This window comes from Leucopleurus acutus (genome assembly GCF_964270905.1).
Source record: "Leucopleurus acutus genome assembly, chromosome: 4".
In the NCBI taxonomy this organism is placed as follows: domain Eukaryota; kingdom Metazoa; phylum Chordata; class Mammalia; order Artiodactyla; family Delphinidae; genus Leucopleurus; species Leucopleurus acutus.
This window is the reverse complement of record NC_139146.1, coordinates 71,524,068-71,538,986: the sequence shown is the minus strand read 5'-3', so window position 1 is coordinate 71,538,986 and position 14,919 is coordinate 71,524,068. Positions and strand designations below refer to the sequence as shown.

Genomic DNA, 14,919 nt, shown 5'->3' with positions numbered 1-14,919 from the left:
ACCGAGAGGTTAATACAGAGTCCTTGATTAGTAATTTATACAGCATTTAGTGCAGTACACTTACTTCATATTTTTGTACTGATGGTAACATGAGTGTTCTTTTGCATTCAAACATCATTTCTGAGCTCTTATTATGGAAAAAATAACTCATCCTCACTTTTTGGTTTAGGGAAAGCTCTGTGAGGATGTCAGATCTTCAGAAATCTTTGAGAAAGCATGAGTTTGTTGAGAAGTGAAAAGTGTGAGGTATAAGAAAACAGTGTAAGTGTTTCTGAGAAGGTTATTGCTCTCTTATAGTCTGCTTGGCCATACTTTATTGTATAAACACCCTATGTGAGTAATAAACTACTTAGATCAACACTCCTCAAAATATTACCGAAGACCTTTAAATTTAATATTACAGTGAAAAGAGGGATCAAGTGAGGGGGATCAAATAAGTCAAATAAGTTGGTAAGAAACAGCTTATTATCTCTCCTACACCACCCCCAGCCCATGTTTTAAATACACAATTCACATTAGGATAGCTCAGTGATTTTCAAACTTTTACATACTTTCAAAAACAACGTTCTAAAAAAACCAAACCAAAAAAAAAAAAAAACAACCAATGTTCTATTGGACTTGCTATGAGACTTACTGTTTTACTTAAATTTTAGAGGTAGTTAATTGGGCCTATATATTATTGGATGGGATCCTCATCATGTTACATGTTTGTAGTGTATAATACTTGGTTTTGGAAATTGACGACTTGTCTGCAAGGTAATTACCAAAGTGTGCTTAGCATATAAGGGCTCAAGTGCCAAGGACATGCCAAAGACCTTTCCCTGTTAAGAAAGTCAAGCGCTGTGGAATTCAGGTATTTTACTGACCCCAATTAAATTAGTTAGAAATGTGCTTCTCTGATAGTTAGATTAGGAAATTTTAAATTTCAGTGGCAGATACATTTGTGAGTTTATTTTCATGAAGTTATAGCAATAAATGAGAGAAGGAAATTGGGGCTCTTGGATAGATAAGCTTCAGAATATACATATTTCTAAATTCCAGTTTTTTTCGTGGAAAAATGGCATTTGTTTTCCTATGATATATATTTCAATGAATATATTTGTTGAATAAAAATTCAATAAAAAAAGCATGAAGTAGAAAGTTTAGAAAATCATCCTAAAAAATCTCAACAGAAGAATCAGTCATAATATATGTGACATAATTTGAGACATCTCTTATGTTTAGTAAGTTAGGTAACTATATGTGGGGTAAGCAGCAAGGCAAGTAGGTAGAAAGGCTGACAGAAGGGGTCATGCTAGGTATGCTATTCTAAGTTAAACTAGTAATATTAAATTTTGTTTGTATTAGCAGATTAGAACCTTTCCTTGAAACAATCTAATTACAAATAAAACAAAAACAAAACCATCTCACGAATCTCAACTGTTTATTATCGGTAAGATTTCTAATATTTTGCATATATACTTTTTTTTTTTCAATTGTAGGAGAAGCCATTATCTAGATCTCTTCAGAGGGGTGAAGATCTTCAGTTTGACCAGGTATGCCAATGTAGGGGGAATATTTTTTCCTGAAAGGAAAATGTTTATCCGCACAGTCTGATCCAAATACATCCAATATTAAGAAATTTATTTGTTTCGTGGTCCTGTATGTTTTTATACACTAGATTCAGTCTGGAACTGGTAGTCTGTTTTTTAACAGAACAAATAGAATGAGTTATGAACTGTGAACTTCATAGAATGAGCTGTGAACTTTATTGATTTCTGTTCATTAAGCATTTTAAAACTTTGCTTTTCATTGGTACCCTCTTTACTATATGCCCTTTGAAAACTTCTTAAAACATTTCCAGTCATATCCCTCAATCTTTCCTTGTATACAATTTTTACATAATAATATTTGATCTTTTAACATTTATTTTTTCCTGTTGGGGGTATCAGAACCTTTATACTGAAACATCCAGCCTGGTTCTCTCCCTTTCCACCCCATTTTGAAGGCGGAGCCAGAGACAAGGACTTGGTTCTGGGAAGAGATTCCAAAGAGGAGACTTGAGAGATTGAGGCAGGGAAGAGGAAGAACTGATAGAGATCACTGCTCTGGGCACTGGGGGTTCATTCCATTCTGAGAATCATACCGAATGTCACCCATTTTTGTCTTTCTGAAGAATGGAGGGCTGGAGCATTTATCTGCAGCCCCCATCTCCAGCAGTTGAGGGTTGCCCTAAGAGGCATTAACTACTTGTATCTGTGCTTGTGCAAAGGCCAAGTGGACTGTCTGTGTCAAAAAGCCAAAGAAGCTTAAAAAGGAAGATACACAATGGCCAACCCTCCCCCTCCAAAAAAACCCTGCGAAACCAAAAACCTTTTTATATAATACCAATATCTCAAATTTAGTGGTACTCCTCTAATGTCAGTTCTTTCCTCTTGCTGATTTTGAATGTTAGATCAAGTGTTATTTTTGTCATAATTATGTTTGCTCAAGACTTATTTCATTATATGTTGATTGATTGTCTGCAAAACCCAATAACCCAGATCAGCTTTCTGTTGCCATCTAGTATTCCCGAGCTACCCTTCTTATAATTATGTATCTAGGAAATCGAAGTTAATGTTCATATTAGTCTGCTTGATTAGATGAAGATGACTGGTTAGGATGGCTTGGTGGAGGCTTCCCAAAATGCTGTGTTTCTGGGTCCCATTCCAGTTCTGCTGACTCCGAATCACCAAGAGCAGTGCTCTGGCAGCTGTATTTTGCAACAGCTCCCTAGGTGATTCTGAAGCACACACTTAGTAAATAGCCACTGGTCTAAGAAGAAACCATAAATAAGAAGGCTAGTTCTCTGCTACAGTAATAATAAGATCACCTCATATAACCCTTTTCAAATCTTAATGCCATTACAAAAGGTACTAATTGCTACTAGTTATTATTAATGTATTGTTAATATATTATTTTCAAGGTATTTAGATTATTCACATCTTGAATCCACTTTACTAATGACGAATGAACAATCAATATGAAATCTTATTAAACAACATTTTAAGGAAAACTTCCATTTCTTTTTTTATGTAAATGATTAATAAAACTATATTTTATCATGCTCCATACCTTGATTTTTTTCCACAATAAAAAGCTGTGAGTGGGGTAAACTGCTTTAATATGTATTTACAGTAGCAGATGGTGTTTTGTTATTCCTTCTTTAGGTATTAAAAGGGATTTCCTTTGAGTGGTATTGTTCATTGTTAATGAAATATAAATTTTCAAAAGTGGTTAAATAAAATTAGAATCTCGTTTTTACTTTAATTCCCTATATTAGAAACTATTCACCTGTCACGTTACGGTAATTTATAAATAAAAGCATGATTAAAGGAAGGCAGAGATCATGAAAAAGAGAAAACATATCATACATAATCAAACTGTTTCATTCTTTTTTATATGAGAAATATAAAATATTAGGAAAAATAAATGTTTAATTCCTAGAGCTATCAATTTATCTTCATTAACTGATACTTCCTACAGTCGTGGAACTGAACGAGACCTTGAGTATTGCTGCAACCCGTAGTTTTTTAGTTAAGCAAAGCAAAGTGAAGCATGTTTTACTGTATGCTAATTTTAAAATACTAATTTTACGAGCAATGGGTTGAATCAGATACAGAGTCTCTTATGAAGAGAGAATGTTTTTTCTCTGGATCCTCAAGATGAAGAGTGACCTTAGGGTTGACTAATGGTAGCTGGTGTACCTCTTACCACCACTACAGGCAAGTTGGGTTCGTTCATGAAATGAATCTGATAACTCACCTACAATTCAGATAGTTTAAGGGATGCCTCAAATTGAGTTGCAGGTGTCCATCCCACTTCATTTATCTTTCTGCTGTTCATTTATATATTCTAAGCTTTAAAAACATGTATATAACACATTTCTAATACGTTTATTTGTATCACAAATTAATTGTGTAATTATAATTCTCTGTTCGGTGTCATAGCAGCACAGAATAAAGTGGAGCTTTTCCCCCAGTTCTAACATGGTGTAGTCTTCTCTGTTTCTGCATCTCTTCATCCCTTCTAGTGGCAACATTTTAGAACATTTCACTCACATGAGCAGAGAGGAACTGGCCCCAGGGGGTTGGGGGGGAGGAAGTAGGTGTGGTTGTTTCATGTTCTGTGTTATACAGTTCACCCAGAGGTGTCATGTGTGTAATCAGGGATGTTACTGATGGTCAAGTTTTTACACATGTGAGTAGCATATGGAGGCAGGAAAAAGGTGGAAAGTCTCTGAGCTAAACTGAATGGATTTGGATAAATGTTAATAGCCGGTGAAACTTAGCTCACTTTACTTTATTACTTGGCTAAACCCCTAGCCCTTATTTTATCTTATTTTTTTTTAATATTTAAATGTAAGTGGCATTTTATGTATTTATTTTTTTCCCTTTTATTTTAAAACACATTTATTGCTTTGGAGTTACTGCATTTAGTGTATTTTTATTCTAGAAATGTTACTCATTTCTAAGTGATTGCTGGTAGCCTGAGGAGCATGGCACTTTGATGTTGTATTTTACTTCTGGTAACGTCTTGTATTTTCAGTTGATAAGCTCTATGAGCTCAGTAGCAGAGCACTGTCTCCCTTCCTTACTTCGCACCTTGTTTGACTGGTACAGACGCCAGAATGGAGCTGAAGATGAGTCTTATGAGTACAGGCCTCGGTCTAGCACAAAATCTAAGGGGTAAGTGGCTCATTTTCTACTGTTCGACCTGGGCTCAAAACACTTCCGATGAAGCGGGTAATAGTGTTATCAACTGACGATTGTTATTGTTTGGTTACTTTTGTTATGAAGTGGTGACAAGGGGAAAAGATAGTCCATACTTAAACTGTAAATCGAGGAAAGATATCCGTTAAAGTAGGCGCTGCCCTACAGGAGTCATCACCGGGACTAGTCATGCAAAACTGACTTTCTGTAGTTCAGTGAGGAGCCTTAACAGTCATGGAAGGAGTTAAGAAAATATTCAAAGGAAGTCCTGTTCACGTGGTTTGTGAAGGGAAACAGTTGTTGCGATACAGGAAGACTGCCAAAACCCTACATTCTTATACCACGAGACTCTTCTTGGTGTTAAATCCTCGAACTTGTCTTCTCCTTCTTCAGATTTCCCAGGGAGATCATGGCTTTAAGTAAAACGTCTATTTGTGTTCAGGTGATGGCCCATGGTTTAGAATTGTACCTCAGTAGATGCCACTTGTGATTTTTCAACTTAGATTTGTGAAAAAAATGACCTGGCACTGTATTTCCGTGTTTTTCTTCCTCTTACTAATTCTTTCAGATTAGGTTTAATTTCTGACAGATGTAATAGTGAGATGTGCCTATAAGTTCCTAATGTACAAAAAGAGAAAGAACATAAGAACATGTAATACGTACATTGGGTTATTATAAAAACTTGTAACGATTGCTGTGGGACACCATATGTACTAGGAACTCAGTAAATAACATGAAGTACTAACCAAGAGCTATTTGAGGACTTATAGTTTTAATGCAATCCTAATTTGGGATTCTTGTTTCAGGGATGAACAGCAGCGTGAAAGAGATTATCTTCTTGAAAGAAGAGACTTAGCAGTAGATTTCATTTTTTGTTTAGTTTTAGTTGAAGTTCTAAAGCAGGTAAGCTCTTTTGTTTCTGCAAAGTCTGTATTTCTTATTTTTTGCTAATTTTGCCATCATGTTTCAGTTACCTTATTTAGGATGTTATATCTAAACTTCTGGCTCACGGAAACAAAATTCCTATAATTTAATTATACTTCTGTCAATTGCCTGAGGGTTCCGTGTCCTGTACCTATCACTCCCCATTTTTCTACCTTCGTTTACCATCCAAGACATGAAATCATGTTAGCAAAATAGAGCTGAATAAAAAGTATGTAAAATCTGGGCTTTCAGCAGCAGCTGTAGTCCACCTGTCATTCACCTACTCCAATCCCTTTTTGCCTCCACTTTCACAGAAATTCTCTGTGTAGCCCTCAAGCCTGCATTTCAACATGTAATAATTGTGCAGTGATAGTTGAGGAACGGGGTGATTTGACTTGAGTAAGACTGAGTTGTCAAGTGCAAATGGTTTTCAGACAAGTGAGAAGACCTCAGGAAAATGAATTGTTTATGTTTATTCATTCAGTGAATATTAGAATGCCTACTGTTGGGTGGCATTGTTCTAGGTACTGCACTGCTGAGCTCAACATCTGAATGGCATAGGTAGTAAAGATATAAATAGGTAAATAGTGTCAGATATCATGTTATATATTTTTACTATTCACAGTCAGTACAAGTATATGTATAAATACCTCTACTGATTTGAGGGACTTCCCTGGTGGTCCAGTGGGTGGGACTCCACGCTCCCAGTGCAGGGGGCCCGGGTTCAATCCCTGGTTGGGGAACTAGATCTCGTATGCATGCTGCAACTAGGAGTTCCCATTGCCACAACTAAGAGCCTGCATGCCGCAACTAAAAGATCCCGCCTACCGCAGCTAAGACCTGGTACAGCCAAAGTAAATAAATAAATGCATATTAAAAAGAAAATACCTGTACTGATATGAAAATGTTTTTGTAGTTTGTAGTCTTTAAAAAGTTATATACATCATTCAAAAATGTTCCATACATTTCCAGTCATGCATACTGTAGTGTTTTGAAAAAAAGTCAGGCTACCTAAAAGAAAAAAAATCATATTTCGCACAGCACATGATGTGTTCGGACAGGGAGTTTTGTTTCTGTTGTAGAAAATGGAGAATAGAATATATAATACAGCAGGAAACAGCAAATGTTAAGATATAAAAGTTAATTGATTTGATAGTCTTTTTTAACATAGCTAATATAAAAATATTTGAATTATTTATACTTTCATTTATACTTTGCCTTTGTTTTTACAATATATGTGAAAAGACACTGAAATCTGAATATCCGAAATCTGAAAATAAAAATAACTTTTTTGGCTTTGTTTTGTTTAAAAATAATTTTGAATACGTGACATAGATAAATGCGTTAATCAAAGATAAAAACAATTTAATTTGTACCTTCCATAAAGGTTTTTTTTAGTAGAGGTGGAAAAGAACTTTCCTCTGAAAGTTGTGCTTTCTGAAAGCCAGATTTGCCTTCTGTGATCTCTTAGTTTAGCTGGGATCCTAAGATGCTAAGGCTGAGGTCAGTAAGGATATCGGAGGAGCTGAGTACCAGAAACACTGTACCATGAACGGACTTGGACGAGGCCTCATTGTGGTTGATCCCTGGCATTTCTTGTGTGCTAAATGTAGGTCTTGTGAGTGGTTTGGTAATTAGCATTTGCACTTCTTTACTTAGTTAAATCATAGAGGTATTTCTTCTTCCTGCAAAAGAAATTGCAAACTCTGTGCACTGACAGTCAGGCTCTATTGTGCCTTTTCTCCTTTGTTTCCCATGATTTTCTTCTACTTAGCAGTGTCTCTCTTCTCATCTAAAAGTTGCTCTTTGTTTTTTTTAAAATTTATTTATTTATTTTTGGCTGTGTTGGGTCTCCGTTTCTGTGCGAGGGCTTTCTCTAGTTGTGGCATCGCGGTGCACAGGCCTCTCACTATTGCGGCCTCTCTTGTTGCAGAGCACAGGCTCCAGACGCGCAGGCTCAGTAGTTGTGGCTCACGGGCCTAGTTGCTCCGCGGCATGTGGGATCTTCCCGGACCAGGGCTTGAACTCGTGTGTCCCCTGCATTGGCAGGCAGATTTTTAACCACTGTGCCACCAGGGAAGCCCTAAAAGCTGCTCTTAATTGCATTGACTTCAGAACTTCAGTGCGCAGACAACCCCTTGGAGGTTTTTCTTTTTCCTCTTCCTCCTCTCTTGTCCTTTCCCCCGCCCCATTGTCCTTGTCTTCATCCTCCTTTTCCTCCTCTTCCTTAAAAAAAAAAATAGTCCAGGGACTTCCCTGGCACTCCAGTGGTTAAGACTTCTTCTTCCAATGCAGGGGGTGTGGGTTTGATCCCTGGTAGGGGAGCTAAGATCCCACATGCCTTGGGGCCAAAAAATCAAAACATAAAACAGAAGCAATATTGTAACAAATTCAACAATAACTTAAAAAAAAAATCCCATGTAGGTTTTCTCTTTCCTAATAATAGGCAAGTCTTTTTAGCTTCTTCAAATCTAATTAAACTATAGAAAATGAAGTAAAGATCAATAGAACGTTCTGAAATATCATGACAAACGAACCCAATTTTCTCCCATATCAAAATGGTGTAGGGGGTCTTCCCTGGCGCAGTGGTTGAGAGTCCGCCTGCCGATGCAGGGGACACGGGTTCGTGCCCTGGTCCGGGAGCAACCCACATGCTGCAGAGCGGCTGGGCCCGTGAGCCATGGCCGCTGGGCCTGTGCGTCCGGAGCCTGTGCTCCGCAACGGGAGAGGCCACAACAGTGAGAGGCCCGCGTACCGCAAAAAAAAAAAAAAAAAAAAAAAAAAAAGATGTAGGGTTTAATAGCTCCAGAGAGTAATCGTGTAGGGTTTAATAGCTCCAGAGAGTAATCAATGTAGCATATGTTGAATTTAATAGGACTTTCACTTTTGTCCCACATAATATACATGTATTAAAATGTGATTTAGTTTTATTTTGATGAGATGGACAGCCCCAGGAGTATTGAAATATCGATACATGGTTGGATCAATCTTAAGGAGGAGTATATATTACTTGTGGGTTAGTTCTTGACCTCATATATTATAAATTGTTTCTTGAATAATTTGTCATGTCTTTATCCGACGTTATTATGTGTCATCATCACATATTTAGATCTCTTCAAAACGCACGAAGAACTCTGTATCCCTTGTACCAGCTGATCATTACAATAAACTGGGAGATAACCACGGCAAGTGTTTTTTTTCCAGCTGTGTCATTTACTTGCCGTGTAACTTGGGCAAGTTATTACCCACTAATTCTTTACTTCTCTGTAAAAGAGTGGTGAGAATTAAATACGATAATGCCCGGGACATGGAAAGTGTCCAATAAATGCTATCTGTTGTTTTCATCTTATACATCAGTGTTCTTAGTTGCAGTGACTTGCTGAAGATTATAAAGCTAGTTCTCTCTTTATTTTTTTATTTTATTTTATTTTTTTAATAGATTTATTTTATTTTTGGCTGTGTTGGGTCTTTGTTGCTGCGCATGGGCTTTCTCTAGTTGTGGTGAGCGGGGGCTGCTCTTCATTGCGGTGTGCAGGCTTCTCATTGCGGTGGCTTCTCTTGTTGCAGAGCACGGGCTCTAGGTGTGCAGGCTCCAGTAGTTGTGGCACGTGGGCTCAGTAGTTGTGGCTTGTGGGCTGTAGAGTGCAGGCTCAGTAGTTGTGGCTCATGAGCTTAGTTGCTCCGCGGCATGTGGGATCTTCCTGGAGGAGGGCTTGAACCCGTGTCCCCTGCATTGGCAGGTGGATTCTTAACCACTGTGCCACCAGGGAAGCCCCTAGTTCTCTGTAAATAAAATTATTCTTATTGGTAAAAATCAATGCTACAAAATTAGGTGAAATGGCCATCATCTTATAAAATTAAATTTTAAATCATAACAAATTAGACAAAGGATTGAGCTTATATAAATGTGATGACATGAGTGTGATTCACCATGGGAACAAAATTAATTCAAGATGATAAAGGACTAATTTTATTTTTTCAAGAAAGTCAGAAGAATAATTTGGGGGTCGTGGCCAACTACAAATATTAGCATATTAGTACCAGAGGCTTTAGAATCCATGGTAAAAGCACTATAGCATTTAGTATCTTTAAGCAGTTTTCTTTTTATATTGAATTTTAGCCATACATTTATTCGTTGAAACAAACAAGATTGGGAAACCAGGCTTATAAGCCACTTCAGGCTCTTGGCTTAGTTTTATGGGTGCTTATTGTGAAGTATCAGAAGGAGGAGTAGATCCTTAGTATTTTCAGGTTTGACATTAGCATTTTCTTCATTTATTTTTATTTTTTTAAATTTTTGAATTTTGTTTTTTTATACAGCAGGTTCTTATTAGTCATCCATTTTATACACATCAGTGTATACATGTCAATCCCAATCTTCCAGTTCATCACACAACATTAGCACTTTAGATGTTGGTGAGCAGCCCTGAAGGTTATGGGGTTATTTGTGATTTTGCTGAGTCATGAGTTTATTCCCTGTCCTTTGCACTGAGGGCTGGTCATTTACATAATGAGCGCACCTTGCTGACTCCCCGTTGTCCATGTCTTAACCTGGTTTTGTGGTTTTCTACTTTCATGATGTGCTAAAAGCATTAGATTCGGGGACGTGGTAGTGGGAATAGCTTTGGAATAAAACTTGGGTATTCTTTAGAGTCTACTAGATATATCCTTCTTGAATGTTCAAATAGAATTAGATCTGCTTCCAAAATCATGCAGATGGCAAGATCTAAAAAATTCTTGATGCTCTAGATGGAAATACTACTCCATGAAAGTAGAACGTTTTCTCTATAAACTGAACTGGGATTCTTTCCCACCCCAGCCCCTCTTTTTTGGAGGTTCAGCTTGGGAATTTTTTTGATTATTGTAAATAAGGGGAGAAGTAGGAATTTCAAGAACGTCTGAGCATCCTGATAGTGTTCATTCTTAAAATAAAATTTTTAGAGGTTGTGCTTTTTTTCTTCCAAAAATTAAAGATGAGATAATATTTATTCTCTTCTGTTTCTCTGTCTCTTTTCTAGCTGTAATATGATAAAACTGAAAGTTTTCTTTCCTCATTTGTTCCGTTTATTAAATGCATTTTCATATATCAGAAACTGGGCACAGTATTTTCTAGAGAAGTATGCACTGACTTCTAAACTTCAGTCCCCTCATCTGTAAAACAGGGGACAAATACTACTGTGTAAGGCTGCTATAAGTGTTATAAATAATGTATATAAAATGCCTAAGTAATACCCGGCACACAGACACGTGAAAAGTGTTGGTGGTGGCATTACTAATAACTAATATTATTAAGGTAGTAATAAAGAGCACACAACATAGCTAAGTAGTGTCCCTAGCTGTCATTGTTAGACTTCTGGCATAACTGGAGCAAATAAAGACTACTTAGGAGAAAGTATAGGTGTAAGTTAACTTGCGTTTCATATCTCTGGCCTAGAGCACACCAAACATCCCTGTATAGAAGTCAGTATGGTAAAACCACAACACAGCACAGTAAATGGGGCCCAAAAAATTAAGTCACGTAAAATGCAGTGTCGCATTATTGCAAGGTCACTGAGGCGTCTGGGGCCAGCCTGCGTGATTAGCGCTGTGAATTCTGGAGTAAGTTCTGGAAGTCGGGCTGCTGGATCCAGATACAGCATATTCCCGACTCAAGTTTGGTATCACCTAGTGGTAGATATCTACTTTGTTTTAACCATCAATGGGATAATCATAGGGCTTACTGGGACTTACGGGACAACAGCAGTGACTTCAGTAACCTTTTTCTTACCTTGGGGCCTATTTTGTTTGGCCCAATCCAGGGAAGATGAAGCTAGGAAAATACATCTGCCTCCCCACTTCCTAATGGGCTCTGGGTTCCCTACCAGGCCTTGTCCTCAATATCTCCATCCTATATTCTAGTTCCGTCATCTGCCCTACATTCCTAGGAAGTAAGAATTTTGTCCTAGTCCCTTTTAGAGAAGGGTAGAAAAGGTGAGAGACCAAGAATCTCCAATTGTAATGTACCCAGTTTTGCATTCTCTCAGGGCTGGTAATTATGAGGTTCTAATCTATTACCTACATTTTTTACCGGTAAAGAGGTAGAAACTTCCTCCAGGTTTCATAACTAGTGAAAAGAGAAGCTTGGCTTTTCTTCATTAGAATGATAAAAAGTGTAGAAAGACCTTTTGGTCTAATGAAGAAAATGTTTTTATATGTTATATAATGATTTGATTATAGTTCACCTATAACAGTTTTTTTGGAACTTGAAAAGATGGCTGTAAATTGAATAGGGAAGAACAATAGCCAAGCTATCTCTGAAGAAAAGTAAGGGAGGACTTGTGGTGCCAGACATGAGAACTTATTAGTAAGCCCTAATAATTAAGACAGCATGATTTTAGTATAGACGCATATAACTTGATAGAATAGAGAGCTCACAAACAGACCCACACATATAAAGCACTAGAATCTGTATCAATGACGTCTTCGATAATCTTTGACCCATCAGTTCTTCCTTTTGGATGCTTTCCCATGGAACTGTACAAGTAAATAATGTTAAATGCACAAGATGTTTGTTGTATAACATTATATATATTGAATACTGAAAATCTGGAATGAAATGTTCATTAATAGGGAGCTCATTAAATAAATTATTATATATATATATACTGAGTATTACATGGCTGCTAAATAATGTAAGAAGGAGCTAAGTAGTGATGGGGAAAGACGCATCAGTCCATTAAGTACAAAATAAGCTGTGTGGATGAGTGTGTGTAGAAAAAGCCTGGAAGTAGATATATACCAGTAGTGATTAGATATGGGGGAAGGGGCAGGGATTTTACTTTCCGGTTTAAATGTTTTGATGTGTTGTCCATATTAGGAACTGGCATGTAATTTTTAAAGAACTAAACAAAACAAACATACTTAAATAACAAATTTCTAATAAAACCATAAATAATTTTAAATTGTTGGGAAAGTTGGAGTCCCTTTTGGATACTATTATGATAGAAAATCAGACTATATGAAGCCTGGCTCAATCAAAGTTTACTTTCCTATAGGTGTTGCAGAGAGTCACCCATGAGTGTGTTTTTAACTTTCGGACAGTGACAGTTGTAGTAACAACAATGACTATTTTTTCATCTGCATAGTCTATAGTTTAAAGATTAGCAATTATAAAGCTTAATGTTCATGAATTTAGAGCTTGTTAAAGTAGATGTTCAACTAAGTTCTTAGAGAAAAATAATAGCATTCTTAGAAAAGGGGAAGATTGACAGATTAATAGTAGGTCATATCATGAAAACTAAAATTGATTATTGATTTGGTTATTTGAAATGATGAGAATACTCATAAAAGACCTGTAACCTGTTTAGCACACACTTGATTTTTTTTTTTTTCTAGATTCCTGTTCATCCTGTGCCTGATCCCTTAGTTCATGAAGTTCTAAACTTAGCTTTTAAGCACTTTAAACATAAGGAAGGGTAAGTAAAATACGGGACTGTTGCTTTTATCTGCGGTCCAGATTTAGACTGTTAATTTGAACTCTCATAAATCATTTGTTTTCTGAAGTTCAAAGCAATTATCTTCCTGTATATTTTAGTCCACAGGAGATGTTTATGGGAAAGATTTTGTAAAAATGATTCTTAAAACCATTGATTGAATTTATAAGAATCAGGCTAAATTTCCTGGCAAATTGAAATCTAGAGAGAGAAGAAAATTCATGTGGTTTTTATCATCCTATAAATGAATCTTCAGAGAAAATTTATACGACACCCTGATAAGGAATTTTCAGAGTTATTAAGAAAGAGAGTTTGTAGAAAAATTTCATGAAATAATATGTTTGTTCTTTTGCTATTTTAGATATTCAGGAACCAACACTGGGAATGTGCATATTATTGCAGATTTATATGCAGAAGTGATAGGCGTTCTTGCCCAATCAAAGTAAGTTTTATAAATCACTGATTTTGATTTGTTTTGCATTTTAGAATTCTCATTGCTAACTAATAGAATAGACACTGACAGTTTTAGATCTTTTTTTTTTTCCATAGAGTTATTGTGAAGTCTTTCACCTTTTATTATTTTGCTGCTCTGTTCCTTAGAGCAGGGGTCCCCAACCTTTTTGGCACCAGGGACTTGTTTCGTGGAAGAGAATTTTTCCACGGTGGGGGAGGTGGGGGACGGCGGCAGATGATGGTTCAGGCGGTAATGCAAGTGATGGGGGGGGATGTTTCAGGCAGTTATGTGAGCGATGGGGAACGGCAGATGAAGCTTCGCTCGCTTGCCCTCCGCTCACCTCCTGCTGCGTGGCCCGGTTCCCAACAGGCCGTGGACAGTTACTGGTCCATGGCCTGGGGGTTGGGGACCCCTGCTTTAGAGGAATTTTAAGTGACGCCCATACCTCAGTTCCACAACTTGTCTTCATTATTTGGGGTTTTCCATAAAACCTGAATTGAGGAAGTAAGAAATTGCCAAGAATAGTCAGGTCATTACCTTATTCCCTATTTTTCACAGTTCTTTGAGAAGTGTTTTTATAAATCTTTCTTATAGAACTCTTGTCGAAGCTAATAATTACTTTTAATAGTTTCTACTTGAATGCTTTTATTTCTGAGATAGCAATGCAGTGTCTTCCTTCTAACCATCTTATTTATTTTAATACTGAACAGAGTTTTGAATAGGTGGAAGACATACCAAAAAGGAAAGATAAAGATACTAGAGTACTCCATAAAGAGGGTGTTATTCATTAGGTGTTACATGCATTGAGTTGTATTGAACCATCATTATCGTAAACGGTAAAAAAGATGTTTGTCTTTAGTATCGCATGCTTGCTCTAAAGACTATGGAAGATTTTGAATTTCCTTTGATGCTACTGGGAAATTTGTAAGGAAAAAAGTATCAGTTTAGATTTTCTTGGGTGCTATTTAAAGAGTCAGTCTTTGGCCCTGAAATCATCCTATAGCAACCTTTTTCAGTTCTAAGAAAGCAAACACAATTATTGTTAATGTTTAGTAGTTTAGATTTTAATATGAAGTAATATATTTTATTATTTGGTAGTTACTATCCTTTAATTTAGTATTATTTATGTTTTATCCTTTGTAGTTTACCAGGGACCCTTGTATACCCAATGCTGTATAGAACTTAGAACATAGTTGGAGTATTTGAAATGACTTAGACGTAGACAATAGTATTTTAATATTGTGTTTATATTCAATCAACAAGGAATCCCTGTTTCAGGAATGTAGCTGCAAAAACATGAGCAATAATATATTTCTTTTCATGACACAGTAGTTCATAT

The 14,919-nt window shown here is 36.7% G+C and overlaps 1 protein-coding gene across 10 annotated transcripts in view; it reads left to right on the top strand.

The window, feature by feature from the left end:
* The window catches only part of FRYL (FRY like transcription coactivator), a 244,013-nt gene that overhangs the window by 115,582 nt on the left and 113,512 nt on the right, over nt 1-14,919 (top strand). For all 10 annotated transcript variants that reach the window (XR_014326144.1, XM_082837769.1, XM_082837765.1 and 7 more), the window contains 5 exons: nt 1,482-1,535; nt 4,567-4,706; nt 5,537-5,633; nt 13,029-13,108; nt 13,488-13,568. Coding sequence is in view for 9 of the 10 variants with exons in the window: in XM_082837769.1 (XP_082693895.1) it covers nt 1,482-1,535; nt 4,567-4,706; nt 5,537-5,633; nt 13,029-13,108; nt 13,488-13,568 (452 nt within the window). In the remaining variant the exon portion in view is untranslated. The remainder of the gene's footprint in view (nt 1-1,481; nt 1,536-4,566; nt 4,707-5,536; nt 5,634-13,028; nt 13,109-13,487; nt 13,569-14,919) is intronic.